Here is an 18119-nt window from a genome sequence, read left to right as displayed (position 1 = left end):
AAGGGTTAGAGGGACTATTGGGCAATGTACTGTATTTGAGACATGTGGCTTTCAACCCAGTTCTTTTCTGTATTGATCCAGTATCCAGGGAATGTTTATCCATGGCACTTCATAATCTATAACATTATCTTTTTGAGTAAAATCAACTTTGAATGATGGACAGTAAAAACTGAAAGTGTCTTCTTTTCAAAGTTATTTAAATTGTTTATGTAGCCCACTTTTATCAGGAACTGTTAACATTTTAATTTAGGTAGGGCATTTTCAGCTGTGAATCCCAAAATCTATGGCGAAGGTTAACTTACACAGTCACTCTCATTGCTGCTTTTCCCTGCAAATGAAAAACTGTCTTTGTCAGTTGGCTATGATTCAGTGCATGGCACTTACTGGGAAACAAGTTGGAATAATGTACTCACTGCCTGTCAACCTTATGCAACCAAACAAGAATTGCGCTTTCCCAGAATTCTACTGCTTCCTCCACATCACTGTAAATTTTCATATTGTTTGTCAAAAGTCAGCTGGGCTTTTGGCCTAGAAATAATAACCTCTGCTGGATGAACTTCTGCCGCATTAATTACAGATAATTTACAGATAATTATGTGAATGTGAGCAAATTGAAATAGAAAATGATTTGGCCATGTAATTAGTTTCTGGCTGCTATCACCATGAGATGGTTGTGCATTTTCCAACATTTGTACTCACGAATGACAGATGTGCTAAGATTTAAATACAGTAAAGAGGAGTTTTAATTAGAATTCAAATTGGATAGTTAAAAAACTTTCAAAATACATGTATATTTAGGATCCGATCTAGAACTTTTAAAAGGTAAATTACATTGTATAAATTACAATGGCTTCAAGAATGATTCAAATGAAAGAATTTAAGTGTAGTGTTTTATTTATTATAAAAATAATTTTCAGTTTGTTTATCATTTGTGGAACCAAGAATTTCTTCATTTTAAAGCAATCCTGATTTTTCCCATTTGATTATTTAATTGATATTTACATACTGTATATGATCTACTTTTTCTTTAGGAAATTAAGCAAAACCAACCAAGCAAAAAAGCAGTCAGCAAATCAATAACTGCATAAATATGTTGATTATATTGACCACAGTGAAGACAAAAGCAAATGATGCATCTTTATGTGCTTACCAGATCTCTCAAACCCTGATGGTTTACTTTTCAAATCTATCATGGAAACATCAGTGGAGGTTCAGTGGCAACCGTTGGACTACTTGTTTGATGGTTGGGAAATAAGCTTTATTCCTATGGTAAGACAATTTTTTTGTCTTGGATGTATATACTGTATGTTTACCATTCCTTGGATATATTCCAACATATGTTGGAAAAACATATTATACTAATTATACTAATTACAAAAATTTTGACTCATAACCCAGACATACCAAACAAAAAACCTCTTCACCTCATGATAGTGTCTGATCCTTCTTGTATGATCAGAACCACTGATATGAAATGCAAACATGAAGAGTAGTAAAGTAAATGCTGAGGCTTTTACATTCACCTCAATTGTAAAGCCCTAAGAAAAGGTGGGAAAATTTGCATGCTTCATTTATTTTATAATTCTTCAACATTTCACCTTTAATTTCTAGAATGACAGACAGGAACCAGCCTTTTGCTATGTAACAATGTATTTTTTACTTTTAAGAATTCTGTGTATGAACCTCCAGGGCCCCCATGTATTACTATGGTAGGTTATTAATATAAAAGTCTGTGAAAAAGAGGTTCTTTTTGAGCAGCACTAGATTTTTTTAATTTTTTATAATAGCAACATAAAGAGGATTATAGTTTTATTTCATAACAATGTTGCTTTTTGGGATAACCAAATTTAAAACTGGTTAAGCTTGTGCTTTAATTACCTTTATAAATGCCAGCCTATTCAATTTCCATCTGCTTTTTGATCTCCAAGCTCCAGTCAGCTCCTAACTGAATGTGCTATATGCATGTCTTTTTAATTGAAATGTTTTACAGAACCTTTAGTTTTATATAAAAGACAGAAGAAGAACAAACAACTGAAACAGTGTTAGAAACGTCTTTAGCGAATGTGCATGCTGAATATGAGAACACAAATTTAGCGGCAGTTTAATCTTATTGGGCAGCAACGGCCATTGGTCATAGAACGGTAATAAAGAAAAATCACATTCAGACTGCTAGTATTACGCAAAAAAATATTTAAGTTGAAAGTGTAAAATACTTACTGGGGCTTGTGCAGTATCATGATGGATGAAGTTTCATTTGGCATTTGATTAGGACTGGAAACTAAGCACGAAAAAAGTATGGAAAAAGAACATAAATCGAGAACTTCTAGTCAAGTTTTACCAATTATTGCTTCCACTTTGTATAGTACTTTGTGTACTTTGTGTACACAGAAAAGGCACAATCCATGAAAAATTGCCAATATTCTGCACATTTGTTGTGGTCTAAGATTATAGTGCCCTCCTGAAAAGCTGTTAGCTTTTGGGTTTGTTCACAGTTCAGTTCCAGACATTGCATCATAATGTGTGCCTATAAATAAAAGGGTTACTGTGTATATATGTGTGTGTGTGTGTGTGTGTGTGTGTGTGTGTGTGTGTGTGTGTGTGTGTGTGTGTGTGTGTGTGTGTTTTTGCCACAGGACAATGATGGAGGAATGACAACCCAGCTGCCCAGTACCATCACATCCTACCTTCAGACTGGTCTAAGACCTGGAGAGGAGTACACTGTAAATTTAGTGGCTCTGAAAGACCAAGGCAGAAGCCAGCCTGTCACTGCCACTGTTACCACATGTGAGTCTGTTTACCATTCATTCAATGACATGCTCCTCTTCTCAAAATGATCTGATTTTCAAATGTCTTTTTTTTCTCTCTAAAAGTTACTGATGTCTATTAATTTGTGTACCTAACCACAACCAGTGCTTTTCTTCTGCTGGATTATTCTTAGAGATATTAATGAATAGATATATATATATACTGTATGTGTTGGGGTGAAATAATACCACTGTTCATTTATGCAGCCTACAACCAGAGCATTAGTATTAGGATGGGACTGTAAAATCTAGGGACGCATAACACTGCCTTGGAAATGGAAACTGTGGCAATGGTAAATGAGCAGTCCTGTCAGCAATTATTACCTTGGTCAGTCAGTATTATAAAGGCAATAATTGTGAATTGGTGTTCACTTCAGCAACATAATTACATAAGTAAAATATGTATAACTGCTTGAGCGGTGACGTCACTAGGTTACGTGTGTAACCGTAGTTCCCTGAGGGAATGACAACTGCGTCGAAAATGCTTTGGGAACGCCTTGCGTTGTTCACGCTCTGAATCACATGTAAAATCCGGCCAATAGGCAAGTCGTGACGTCATTGCGGGCGACGTCATGTAAACCAAAATGGGTGCGCGATGGTAGCGAGATTAGCTTCTAAAAAAGGAGAAGGTAAGCGCTGCAGGGATGCTAGGAGTATGGCCTGTTAACGCAGCTCTCGTTCCCTCAGGAAACAGCGGGATGGGGGAAAGGGGTACAGACATGGCCTCGGCCTCCCAGTGGGGCTGGGTGAGAGAGAGAAAACCAGAGGGGACAGTGCAAAGTCTCCTGAGTCACAAACAGATCCACCTGGGCTCTGTAATATCTCTGCCATATCTGCTCCACCACCTCGGGGTGGAGCCTCCATTCCCCGGGCCTCTGCCCTTGCCTCGAAAGGGCGTCTGCTCTCCAATTCAACCGGCCCCGCGATGTAAACTGCTCTCAACGAGAGGAGTTTCCCCTGGGACCATAGGAGGATCTGCCACGCCAGCCTGTACAGGGGGCAAGACCGGAGTCCCCCCAGGTGGTTGATGTACGAGACCACCGACCTTTTGTCCATACGGACCAACATGTGGCGACCTCTTAGGTCTCGGAGGAAGTGTTCCTGTGCTAATAACACGGCCATCATCTCCAGGCAGTTTATGTGCCATGAGAGATGTGACTTGTTCCACCGACCTTTGGCAGAGCGGCCACTTATGACCGCTCCCCACCCCGTAAGGGATGCGTCTGTCGTTAGCATAAGCGACGACATGGAGCTCCCAGGATGGGGCCTTGAAAAACTTCGAAGGCTCAAAGGGCTTGCAGCGAGACCTAGATAGTACGGAACAGATTGCACTTTATTCTCTGTACTGGAGAAAGCACACTCTTCTCTGCATTTAGTCTTAACCTCAATTCCTTCATGTGGGCAAGAATGACATCTCAATGCCGGATCACCAGAAGATAGCTCTGATCAAGCTAAAACCAACCAATCGGTGATATAATTTAGAATGCAGATGCCTTGAAGCCGTAGCGGGGCTAGAGCCCATTCATGCACTTGGTGAAGGTGCGGGGTAAGAGTGTTCCTTCTTTAGAACAACGAAATACTGGCTTTAGTAGCCTGACTCTCTGACTAAAGGAGGAACCACCTTGATGCCCCTTTTCTTAGGAGGGTGCGCCTCTCTACTGTGTGCAGGACCCACTGAGATACATCTGGCAGGCCTTCCCAAGCTGCCAGGAAATCTCTGGTCTCTGACTCTCCCAGAGCGGCTGGAGCAATGCCCTGCAGCCATTGGGGCCACCCACGGGAGGGAGGCTCCACTCTGAGGCACATCTTGTGGGAGAGTTAACAGCTTGGCCTCCCCATCTGCCCAGAAGTCTGATCGGGGAAACAGCCTCTCGAGGCTGGCTTCTGACCCTCTCAGAACAGCTGGGGAAATCCCCTGCAGCTATGAATGCTTCCTGAGCAGGCCCGGGTCCCCTCCATACCCAGTGGGGACAGAAGGAGTCAACCGGTGGAGGGAGACTGCGCTCTGAGGCACGTCTTGTGGGAGAGCTAACAGTCTCGCTGAATCCCTCGTCCATCTCTCATAGCAGGTCAGCCTGGTATGCCTGCAACACACTCTGAGCAACCCCCCGCCCTGACCTGCTGCCGCGTAATCCCTACCTACTAGAGCCAAAGTAGCTTTTGTAGGTGATACCGGAGCATTCAGCGATGCATCACCTGGGGAAAGATAGACAGCTAGGGTCTCTTCAACCCTGGAAATCTTCCTATAGCCGCACTCCCTGAACCCTACTATATTTGCGTACAGCAAATGCGGGGCAAAAGTACGGGCCACATATGGGCTCTCCCAGGACCTAGATACCTCGGTGTGTAGGTCAGGAAAGAACTGTAGTCCCTGGGACACAGGCTGTGCCACGGGACGCAGGGAACGCTCATCAAGCTTGCTGGGAACGCGTTGCTTCCGCTTCTTATCGGGCCAATCTATCTCTAGCTTAGCGACGGCCCGCGTTACTACCTCCAGGAGATTACACGTGATTCAGAGCGTTAACAACGCGAGGCGTTCCCAAAGCATTTTTGACGCAGTGCGAGTTCCTGAAAGGGGACTGCAACTGACAAAGAACTAATCTTAATAGCCCTCTTAAATTTTTACTATTAATCATTGGAAAAAAGTTTGATCTTTAATGGTTTGACATGATTATCGGTGCGAGACAGGCCAGTTTAAATATTTTTATAACTGTTGATTTAGCATTTATATTTGCTCAGAATAGTACACTAAAGAAAAAACCTCTAATGAACTGTATGTCTGTGGTTGGAAATGCCTTGTTGAGAAGATGGGTAATTGTGGTGAACAAATGTGGTGTATGAATCTCAGATTTCACAGTACATCAAACCTTTAGGCTGATGGTCTACAGCAGCAAAAAAAAAAGGAAATTTCCCCTCCTGTTAGCCAAGAACAGAAATCTGAGTATGCAGTGGGCATAGGTGTGGGGATTTTTTTCTTTGGGCCCATTGATACCAATCAATCATAGCCTGATTGCACAGATAATTTTAATATTTTTGCTATGCATGTGCATCTCTTCATAGCCACAAATTTTTCATTTTCTGATGCCTACTTCCAGCATGATAACGCACAGTGTCAAAAAACTAAATTCCACACAAACTAGTTACATGAACATAACAATGAGTTCATTGTTTAAGTTCTTCTTCTTCATGTCATTTCACCATGGAGCAGAATCATTAAGGAATGCTACCAACTAATGTGGAAATTTAAACTGTTTTAAGGGCAAATGCATGGATTACTTTACACTATTATAGTGTTCTCAATAAAGTGTTTGTAAAGTGTGAATAATTGGGTATTAAGAATAAACATAAGCAAATGTAATTGATCAGTAACAGAAAGTTAAGATCTTAACTCTCTCAATTGTTTTTCTCATGTCTCAGGAAAGTTACTCTTACTAAATAAAATAATATAAATGTTTTAATAGTATTTTGTCCCAATGTTAGTTCAGTTCATTACCTTCCGTTCTGTAATTTTTGGTCTGACCATTAACGTTTTCATGTTGCCTATTTAAATTTCTTTTTTTTAGTAATTGATGGACCAACCCATCTTATAATCCGTGATGTCTCAGACACAGTGGCATTTGTCGAATGGACTCTGCCCAAGGCAAAAGTGGATGAAATAATCCTGCGATATGGAATAGTTGGTTATATTGGACCTAAGACCACATTTCATCTAGAACCAACTCTGAGTCAATACTCACTACAAGTTTTAAGGCCAGGCTCCAGATATGAAGTGTTGGTTAGCAGCTTTTATAAAGGCAATGAAAGTAGAATCGTCTCTGCTGAGTTTGTCACAGGTGAGCAAATAGTACATTGTAACAATCTTTTCTAATGTAACAATCTTTTCAAATGTGATAGCATGGCTGATCATGATGCCTTGCTGAAAGGTACAACTGCATTTAAGGCTGACCACAAGCTGCTGCCTTTGTTCTGCAAAGAGTACAAGATTTTTAAAAGAATTCATAAAATAGCTGAATGACGAACCTCCAAGTGTAAGGACATTTGCCTGCTTGTAAAAAAGAAATAAGAAATAAAAAAAATAAAAAAAAATAAAATGAATGAGGAAGTTTTAGGATGAATGGGAAGTGGTTGGATGAATTGCAGGCTGTGATAAAAGGCTGTTTTTATATATATATATATAGTGATGAAGTGCATAGAGGTTGGGATTGACAGACAGGCTGAAATGAATGGGGAGAAGCTTCAGTGAAAAACAGAGATAGAAGGGATCTATACTGACATAGAAGGTACACCTACAGTAAAAGACTAAAAAGAACTGCAGATATACTAGGTTTAGCAGTCAGAGTTGATAGATGGATGACATGACAGTCATGTTGATTGCTTGATACTGCGATAGTTTTACAAATTTTCTACTATATTAGCAGTTCTGAACCATCTTTCCTAAAAGTTTATTGCTGGCCAAACGTTTACAATCATCAAATAAGCATCATTAAATATATATATCTGATTTACTTTTTCAGCTTGACTTTAATATTTTTTTACAGAGATCGATCCACCCAAACACTTGCGTGTACTCTCTAAGACATCTACATCTCTGGACCTGGAATGGGACAACAGCAAGGCTGCTGTGGAGTACTACAGTGTTGTGTATAGTACACTGGCTGGAGATCAGTACAATAAACTCTTAATCCCACAGAGCAATGGAACCACAACTAAAACCATTCTGACAAGTGAGAGCAACACATCTTTACAATCTTAATCTGTTTCAGGGATGCTCAATTCTGTTCTTGTGGACTGTAGTTACAAAGCTAAACAAACAAATGAATGAACAAATTCAAGAAATAAATAACGTACAGGTGAGCTTCATCCAGGGTTAAAAAGTATACATTCAGGTAAAATAATTGGTAAGCTTTGCAGGTATAAAATAATTTACAATGGTGATTTTAACCTGTGCATGCAAAGCAAGCTATATTAAGATTTGATTTTGCCAATGAAAAACTTGAGCATCCAAACCTCGAACCTAACTGTACAACTGTGATGATCTGGCAGAAAGTCTTCATGACAGACCATCCTGCTAGACATCAGTGACTGACTTTTTGTGCACATCCACACAAACACAGTACAAAATCTATCTGGTAGATTGCCATCTTAGTAAACTGGAAGTTATTTTAGCAGCAAAGAGGGACCAACTCCGAATGAATGCCCATGGTTTTGGAATGGGATGTTCAATGCCCAGGTGTCTACATACATTTGGCTGTATATTGTTAATTTCTAATGAAGAGGTGGGGGTGACAGTGGTGTCAGGGGCAGAAGTGGGAAGTAACAAAGTACAAATACTTTGTTACTGTACTTAAGTATATTTTTTTGGTATCAGTACTTTACTGCACTATTTATTTTTCAGACAACTTTTTACTTTTTCCTCATTACATTTTGACACAAATATCTGTACGTTTTACTTCTTACATTTTCAAAACTGGATCGTTACTTTAGTTTTAATTAATTGATTTGGTGAAATGTCAATATTTTTTTTTTTTCACTGCGCGCCGATTTCAGCCCATCAACAAATTTCCTGTCATTGTGCGTCTTTTTCAATCCGCTGGTGTATAAAGTCCTGACTCTCACTCACTACTGACGTAGACTAGTTTACGAAGCTAAGAATCAGCAGGCAGAAAGCAACACAAAGTAAAGTTAATGTGGATGAGACAGAGGGAGTCAGTGATGTAAACGTGACTGAGAACAGACACATTCCTGATCACCTGATCATCATCATCATCATCTTTTCTCTGCTTGTGTTCTATATGTGGATGTTCCGCCTGGATACATTCATTAGGTAACAACATTTTTAATTCGTTTTGTATTAATATATATATATATATATATATATATATATATATATATATATATATATATATATATATATATATATACTGTATATAAACAGCACACAATTTAATTAACACTATCAATTCAGCGCGCATTTCTGTTTTTACCATTTTTATAAAAAATAAAAATACATAAATAACTAAATATAAAAGAGGCGAAATTAAAACCTCCAGCAAAACATACACTTATTCACAACGTCCTTTCTTTACTTAGATATAAAATAAATGAATAAACTCCACCGAAAAATATTTGTAATCAGTAAACTTTTGTTTTATTTATGAGCCAAGTCTCAAATCAAACACCAAATCTGCCAAGTTTTACACAATTAACCCTCTGGGTGGCGTTTTGTTGGTTTTTCCCTCATAATGGCGAAACAAACTTAAATTACTGTCTTAATTGATCGTACAGATTAAAAACAATACATCATTCAAATCTGTAAAATGTCTATGGTTATAATAAAAGCTTCTTGACTTAACTTGAAGACGTGCAGTTTCTCCGGTATCACCTCATTAACTGTCCGTGTGGAAACATAGCAAAGGTTTCGTTTGGTGTCCTGATGATTAACGTAATTTAAACCACCATTATTACTTTAAAATATTATCTTGGTGAAGTTCATATTTGTCTAGAAGGCAGCATTCATCTGCTGAGTCTGTCACAGAGTAAGACAGAAAGAAATTATTACGCCTGGAATGTGTTTTTTAGCATTTGCCGCCTTCATTATGGCAGGGTTTTTCTATGGCATGATAGACTATATGTGTTGAATTACTGGAAGCTTGGATTGTTGAACACCAGTTTTACTTTTATAGCTTTCTTGAGCAGCTGGAATCCAGCCTCCATGGCAGGGTTCATATTCTCTTTTTTCTTTTCTTGTCAATCGTGAAAGTTGAGAGGGTGCAATAACAGACAAAGTTGTAAAGTAATGACAGAGATGTCAAAAAACAGCATGCACCTCATTGTTTGTTGATACACTGGCAAAAGCTGTTACCTACTACCACATTCTTATCTTATGACTTGGCAGGTTACACAGGGTATAATTCTGCAGATATTATGATTTTGATTGGTCTTAGATTAAATACTTCCTCATGTTGGCTGTTTTTTTATATAGAGATAAGTTCCGAAACATTTGTAAGAAATGCACTTGTGCTCAAGAATAAGTGAGTCCTGTGCATAAGTTATATAATTACAGTTTAGTTTCTGTCCTTTAAATCTTCACTTATTTACTAGTGGTGCGATAGATCACAAAAATCATTACGTTTTTGTGTCATGGATTGGATAATTTTTCGGATCAGCAAAAAAAAGGGGAGGAGACAAATATAATTTGCTTTTCATTTATTGAAAGAAAAGATACGGCAAGAAAATGTTCCCATACAAGCTATTTAAATGATGTGGGAGGCTTTTCAAGTTCTTCTGCACCTCCTCTAGCCATTGTTGTCGAATGAAACAAAGGTCCTGTTCAAGTGAACACATAACTGCTCTGTGTAGTTATGAAGTTACTTATAAAGCAATATCAGAATGGAAAAAAAAGAGCAATTAATCCGCAGTTCACATGCATGCCGACCCGTGAGTCAACGGATCTATGCGATCCGTTGCATCTCTATTATTTAGCTGTATGTAATATAAGCTCACTGAACCTCTGCAATTGTATATGTTTATTATTTCATTCTTGGTGCTGAAACATTGTTTTTGATTGTCAGGTGTATCTGTTTTTAGCACTGTTTCAGGACACGGTGTTCCAGCTGGACATGTACTAAAGTGAAAACAATATAACAAAGATTATCATTGCTCCCAAGGTTTACACACAAAACTATTAAGATTTATAATATAATAACAAATGTGTGATCTCACATTCCAGAAGTATTTGAAGTGCCAATTCACCCAATGCTCAGATTGCTTCTTAAATTTTCTACCCCTGATTCTAGGGATTTTTGTAATCTGATTACATTCACGTTTGGTTCAGATTTTTTTTTCTGTTATTATCCATAATGTGTACTGCACTGTTTGTCCATATAACTCTTAAGACCAAATATATCAAACGTGAGGCTACTGGCTAAAACTTCCACCTAAAGTTTTTTAGCTGCAGTGTACACTGGCGATCAAAATTAGAGAACAATTTATATACAATTAAACAATTCTGAAATAATGTCATCTTCACTGCTCAACAGTTGAAGGAGTTTTTGTCCTGTCTATACCATGCTACCAGAACACCTTTTCCCAAATTAACTAAGGCATTTCCAAAAAAAAACATTATTTTTATTTATATACACTGATCAAAATTAGAGAACAACAATGACTGTAGCATGGAAAAAAGATTGAATTTTATTTTTCTGAAGGTTAAAACATTCAGCAATTAGTAGGACGTGTACAGGCCTCTGCTCTGAATGACTTCAGCACATCTGCGGCCACAGGACAGCACTAGTCTCTCACACGGCTCTGGTGTGATTTTGGTCCACTCTTTTTCCAGTCTCCTCCACAGTTCGGTGACTGTAGTGGGTTTCTTGGCCATAACTTTGTCACCAAGGATTTTCCAGAGGTTCTCTATTGGGTTGAGATCAGGACTCTGGGCAGGCCATGTCATTATTTCAATGTTTTCAGTTTCAAGGAACTGCTTTACCCGTTTTTCTGTGTGATATGGAGCGTTGTTCTGCATGAACACTGCGGGCTGATTGGGTGATGAACGCAGGGAAGGAACCATATGTTGTTGACGAAGGTTCTGATAAACATTTGCATTCACTCTGCCATGTAGCTGTATAAGAGGCCCAACTCCTGCTGCAGAAAACATGCCCCAAACCATGACACTTCCTCCTCCACTTTTCACTGACTTCTTTACACACTTTGGGTTCAGTCTTTCTCCAGTTTGTCACCGAACATAATGTTTTCCATCAGACCCAAATAAATTAAACTTGCTTTCATCACTGAAGTGAACTTTGGACCAGTTCTCCTCTCTCCACACAACATGCTCCTCAGCAAAGCTTAGTCTAGCCTTTTGATTCTTTCTGCTAATGAGAGGTTCGGTCACTGCAGAGTGGGCTTTCAGTCCAAATGCTCTTAAAAGTCGAGACACTGTATGACGAGACAGATCCTTACCCTGTTCAGCGCTGAACTGGTGAGCAATTCCAGCTGCAGTGTGGAAACGATTGTCCATTGAGATCCTCTGCAGTATACTGTCCTCTCTTGTATTTGTCTTCCGTGGACGACCAGCCTTTTTGGCGGACTTGAATGAGTTTGTGATGTTGTAAAGATTCAATATTCCTAAAATCACAGATTTGGAATGACCAACTTGTCTTGCTATGACTGATAGGGTCATCCCTTTGGCCTACATCTGGACAACCTGCTGCCGGAGGCTTTCAGTCACTTTAGAACGACCCACCATCTTGCAGAGTCAGTGAAACTGGAAGTTAGGCTGCCAGTTGAATAGGGGTTGACAGATAATCAAAGAAATTAGCACCAGGTACCAGATTAACACCAATAACTGGGAGGTATCTGAAAGTGTTCTCTAATTTTGATCAGTGTGTTTTCTGGAAAAGAGTGTTTTTTTTTTTAAATGCCTTAGTTAATTTGTGGAAAAAGTGTTCTGGTAGCATGGTATAGACAGGACAAAAACTCCCTCAACTGTTGAGCAGTGAAGATGACATTATTTCAGAATTGTTCAATTGTTTATAAATTTTGATCGCCAGTGTACACTTATTTCTTCCAGTTTATTGGTTATTTTTCAGTTCCCAAGAGGAACCTTGACAATTCTTACAGTTAACAGTTGATAATGTTACATGTAGTGAGGTCAAGTTGCACAGTTTTCTCTGCAATGTTTGATCCCCTCACATGGCTATTAAATTATTTGCGCTAATTAATAGATTCTTGTCTCATTAGCACACAGTAGAAAACAGGGACATGGTGGTTAGCCATCATATGCCTGTAGCATACTGCTGCAAGGTTGGCTGTTGGATGAAACCTCTTTTCTTTTCTCACTGTTTAGGCATGTTGTGTCATTAATGGGGCTAGCTAAAAATTGAGAAAACAATGGTTATATTCCCACATGAAAAACACACCAGCCATTGTCTCATAGCTTGGATCTAGGGGACTTTATGTCTATAGATCATGCAGCTTTGATGATGTTGCTTTGTTGCCCTGGGTTTCTGCTGTTTTCCTACTTTGCTGACCCTGGTCACTGCTTCTGCTAAAATGTTATTTTATGCTAACTGATGTGATTGTATTTATTTTCCAGTACAGCTTGTTAGTCTTTAATTTAAAAGTAACCCTATACTGGCCTAAGCACACAAGAAAACCATTATTACATGCTATTGGTCATGTTTTGGTCAATTTCAATTTCCAGGGATAAAAGTGCTAGGGTGGCATAGTCATTTGTCCCCTATTTTTGTGGTTACGTCTCTTATTATAGATTTGAACAATTATTTGCACTCAGTTTTAGTGCCACAGGACAGCTTGACACTGTGTTTCAGCTTGTACCCCACGCCTATAGATGGAGCCCACATTTATAAATGATCATTATCCTCCCCAAATTATACATTTTTATTATATAATTTGATACAAGTGTTTTTTCTGTCATATTACTATCTTTACCTGTGAACAAATTAACACGCCTTTTCTTCTTAGATCTGCAACCAGGTACCGAATATGGCATTGGAATATCGGCCATTCTGGGAACCAACCAAAGCAACCCAGCCACAATGAATGCTAGGACAGGTAACGTGCTATCAGTGCAGTAGAGTGAAATAATTTATCTAATTATCCAATACCCTTTTTTTGTGCTACATTCCAGCAGTTCAGCGATTAACTAGTAACATTAAAATAAATGGTTTCCACTTCATTGAAAGTAGAGCTGTGATGTTTGTTTTTAATATCATATGAGGGAGTCATTTTTTTGTACTTCTTTTGCAGACATGATCATTCCATATTTTAAACCTAGTCATATGCCTGTTCTTATATTTTTGCTGTTGCTCCCTACTAATTTTAGCTTCTACAGTTTTGTTCTTAATTTTTTCTTTTCCTTTTCACAGGTCTGGATATCCCCATGGATCTGATGGTCACAGCCTCCACAGAAGACAGCATCACTTTACTCTGGGGCTCTGTGCAGGGACCCATTGAGTATTACAGAGTGAGCTACACCTCAGCTAGTGGTGTGACCACTGAAATAACCGTACCCAGAGATAGCAGCAGCACCACACTGACTGGCCTGGAGCCTGGTACTGAGTACACCATCACAGTCATGGCTCAGAGAGGCAGACAACAAAGTGCTGCTGCCACAATTGATGCCTTTACAGGTACCCACTTAGGATATATTGCATTCTGAATACATACAGTATTTACTTACTTGTTGTATGTGTGAGATTAATAATTAATGTCTATAAAAGTACAGTATTCTTGGCTTTTCATTTTTACTAATGTATCTAATTATTTCCCTACCATCTGGTTATTTTCTTTTTCATAAAACATGTTTTTGAAAACCAAAACATTAATCAGTCAATTTACCTGCCAGCTTGTTTCCTTCTGCCCAGTCATTTTTTCTGATGAGAATTCATTTTACTTCTTTACTTTCATCTCATTTTATTTACTGTTTTAATTCAAGATTTAATTAAAAAATTCATCATTTTCTTAATGTTTGGGACCAAAGCCCTTCTTTTCTCCATGCTAACTCATTCAGCATGCTTTGTGTTGCCTCCTGCCTCACTGAGTGTTTCACCATTTGGGAAGAGTAAATTCTTCAAAAGAACCAATAATCTTGATCATCCATCATTTGGTTACAGGCTTTCGTCCTGTGAGTCAGCTCTACTTCTCAGACATCACGGCTGATTCACTGGCTGTAGCTTGGAGTGCTCCAGCCCCACCTGCCAATAGTTTCAAGCTGTACTACACTACGGATGATTCCAGTGAGGAGTCTGAAGTTGTTCTGGATGGTTCCAAGACCAGGACTGTCATTTCTAGCCTCTTGCCTGCTAGAAAATACATTGTTTCTCTAGTTACTATGCATGGAGACACAGCTTCAGAGCCAGTTACAGGCACCATTGTCACAGGTACAGGTGTTTCAGCCCTCAAGCACCATCCAGTCAAGCCATTTCTTTAATATTAATAATAGCGTCCAATCTTACTAAAAAACTAGATCACTCTGTGGCACCAGAGTCGATATCTACCTGTGTGACATCTATTTCTTTTTTATTTTAATACAGTATATAGGAGCACCAATATAAGAGCACGTCGAAATCTCTCAAGGGGTCAAAAACACCCTCAGACTCCAGAGGGTTAATTTAGTATTTAAAGCTATACATAGGCAAACATGGTCACCTTAGAAAACATAATTTGTATGTTAGAAAACTACCAGTGAAAGACAGTGAAACCACAGCAGAAAGACACTTGAAGTGTGTCACTTAGGTGAAAACATTTTGTTCCATGTTCATGCTAACATAATCGTCTCTCATGCATTTTTCTCATGCATCAAAGAAAAATGCAAGGCACTATTTTACTGAATTTATACTAAACCATGTAATGCCTTGTTATATTGATGTACACTTTTATCACCACTCTTCAAAAAAAATGTCACTCCTCAATAAAAGGAACTAACATATTTAACTACAAAATATAATTAGCTGAATTATTTGAGTCATAACATAACTGATCTGCAATGTGGCCTTCTATATAAAATATCAGTGTCACTAGTACAGTACATCACTAGTCAGTGATATTATTTAACGCTAGGGTCTCTGGTTTCCTCGTCCTCACCCAGTGTTCTAACATGACAAACTTCACTCAAAAGCTCATTAACAAGTGGTACATGAGATACACCAGCATACACCTAAATCATTTTTGCAATGTTTAAGTAGGAGCCAGGACATGCAGTAATAATATTCACAAAAAAGGACCTAAATAAGATCTATGTTTACTTTGAACGTCTTTGGAGAGTTAGAATGCAGAATAAAATGAAACAGGTAGTTCTAAAGCTACAGATTACAATGAAAGTTGTTGCTTCACCTGATTCCACTTATTCAACCTGTTGATTTCAACCTTTGATTTTCTATCAGACTCCTGATTGGTTGGATTAAAAAACTTGCAGCCACACTGGTCTTTAAAAGATAAGCACGCCTTTCGGCAGATTCTTCCCCCTGCGACGAGTGCATGCAACTCCGCCTCTTTTCCTCCGAGGAGGGGCGGGCCGCGCTCTGCGCTACGGAAGCCGAGGAGCTTTCGGGAGGTTGTAATGCGTGCCGTTGCCAAGCTCATTATAACTTGGCCGACTTATGAGCAGGAAGTGCTTTCATCTAGTAAATTAGATGAGCGCTTTCTGACACCCGTGTTCCAGCGTCTGCGTCGGGGTCTTCCCTTTTTTCTCAACCTGCACACCAGGTATCCAGGTCCAGGTTTCCAGGTCATGGGTTGAACCTTTTTTAGCCCACCCCTTCACCCCCAGTTCTACTGTGTACTCCCACATTATGGGGTGGAGAGAATATGGTTATAAGGTGATGCTGCGGGTTGAAGAGACGCACCTATCTCTCTCCCGGAATCGCTTGCTCCCTTAAGACCGACGACATTACCCTTGAGGCCCCTACGCAATAGGTAAGTTGGTTGTGCGACGTACTGTGAACAACCGCTTTGATGAGCTTTTCCGTATGGCGGATCTGGCTCTCAGATCCATAAGGAGATTGCTAGGTCTATGGCTGCCCTGGTGTCTACAGGAAGGCTCCTGTCGCTCACACTGTCAGACATGTGTGATAGGGACAGGGCCGTATTGCTGGATGCTCCGCTAACCCCTTCTGGCCTCTTCGTCATTTCCGTAAGTTCTGTGGTCGAGAGGTTTCAGGAAAATAAGAAACAAGCAACCAACCGCAGCCCTCCGCCTCCCATCAGGAGTTGCAGAAATGCAGTGTTGCGTGAGGTAAGCCTCGTGAGGTGACAGATCTGAGGACTGTCATCGTCAACAGGAAGGCTTAGACGAAAAGATCCTGACAAAGAACTTTCTGGGGATCTGACCGTGGAAGGGCGTGCCGCACCGCTCTATCCGGTGCCTGCCCTGTCCCGGCCTCCTCAGAAATCTGGTCTGTTAACCCTGCCACCCTTGGTGCTTCAGGGCATGGCCAGGTCCAGCGAGCTCTCTCCTTGGTCTCCACCCGGCATCTCTGTGGTCCCGGAGATCTAACCTCACCTAGAGCCATCTCAGGGTGCTGCCTTGGCTCTGAACATACCGGAGGCCAGTCTCGAGAGGCTGATACCCCTAAGGTGCTTTCTGGCAGCTTGGAAAGCTTTGGGTCTTCGGGTCTCCACCACCACATTTTCACGGGATTCTTCCCACCTTGGTGGGAAGCCAGCAGGCTCTGGTCATGGAACAGAAAGTAGACACTCTCCTGAGGAAGGGGGCCATCGAGGTGGTCCCTCTATCAGAACGAGAGTCCGGGTTCTACAGCCGGTACTTCATAGTTCCCAAGAAGGACGGAGGGTTGCGTCCTAACTTAGATCTACATCAGCTGAACTGCTCTCTCATGAGACTCAGGCTCAAGATGCTGACCCTCAAGCAGGTCGTGCTTTAAATCAGATCCGAGGACTGGTTTGTCATAATAGATCTAAAGGATGCCCACTTTCATGTATCCATCCTACCTTCTCACAGGACGTTCCTGAGGTTTGCTTTTAGGGCTGAAGCTTACCAATACCAGGTTCTTCCATTTGGCCTTGCCCTTTCACCTCGTACCTTCACGAAATTCGTGGATGCGGTTCTGGCTTCCCTGAGTTTTGGGGGCTCAGAAAGCCTTTAGTCGAGGCATCTTGTTGGCACCTTTCAATTAAGACGGCGTTCTTGTTGGCCATCTGCTCAATCTAAAGTTTTTTTTTTTACATTTTACAGCTACATCATGTCCCAGTTTTTGTACCTTCTAATGTACATGCTAAAGAAAAAAAATACAGAACTTGTGGGAGGTGGTAGCTTAGTGGGTAAGTCATTGGTCTCTAGCTCAGAAGGTAAAAGTTCAAATCCCAGCACCACCAAGCTAATAATGCCTGGAGCTTGAGCAATGCCTTTAACCTTCAACTGCAAAGTTTTAAGTCGGTATGGATGTCTGGTAAATACTTTAAATGTCTATAAATTAATCTTTAAGCAGAAACATATTTTTTTTTTTTTTTTACTTTTTTTATTTTCTACTATGTGCTACATTCTTTTGCGTTTTAATTAATTTGGTTGTAATTACTTCTTCCTTTAAGTAAATCATAATTGCAAATGCAATAAGTTGCTGCCCTTAAGGTAGATGAGTCACTTCTTCTGATGTGAATGACACCACTACTCAAAGGTTCACTGGATGCCTTTGAGTTTTTAAAGTATTTGACTATATGCTCTAATATAGTCATCAAAACACAAACTGAGGGAATGTCTTTTGGAAAAATGGTGTTCTGTTTTTCAGTTTCAGAGAGCGGCCCAGTGGCCTGTTTGAAGAATTTACTTGTCACTTG

General features: G+C 39.8%; 1 protein-coding gene across 3 annotated transcripts in view; it reads left to right on the top strand.

Annotated features, from left to right (window-relative positions):
• Window positions 1-18119, top strand: part of tnr (tenascin R (restrictin, janusin)) — a 147038-nt gene that overhangs the window by 104535 nt on the left and 24384 nt on the right. For 2 of the 3 annotated variants that reach the window (XM_046852322.1, XM_046852323.1), the window contains 7 exons: window positions 1154-1269; window positions 2634-2784; window positions 6368-6637; window positions 7343-7528; window positions 13290-13379; window positions 13694-13957; window positions 14441-14707. In XM_046852322.1, the coding sequence (XP_046708278.1) occupies window positions 1154-1269; window positions 2634-2784; window positions 6368-6637; window positions 7343-7528; window positions 13290-13379; window positions 13694-13957; window positions 14441-14707 (1344 nt within the window). The remainder of the gene's footprint in view (window positions 1-1153; window positions 1270-2633; window positions 2785-6367; window positions 6638-7342; window positions 7529-13289; window positions 13380-13693; window positions 13958-14440; window positions 14708-18119) is intronic. The other variant, XM_046852324.1, reaches the window with a different exon arrangement.

This window comes from Silurus meridionalis, chromosome 6 (genome assembly GCF_014805685.1).
Source record: "Silurus meridionalis isolate SWU-2019-XX chromosome 6, ASM1480568v1, whole genome shotgun sequence".
Taxonomy (NCBI): domain Eukaryota; kingdom Metazoa; phylum Chordata; class Actinopteri; order Siluriformes; family Siluridae; genus Silurus; species Silurus meridionalis.
This window is presented reverse-complemented; position numbering and strand designations above follow the sequence as displayed.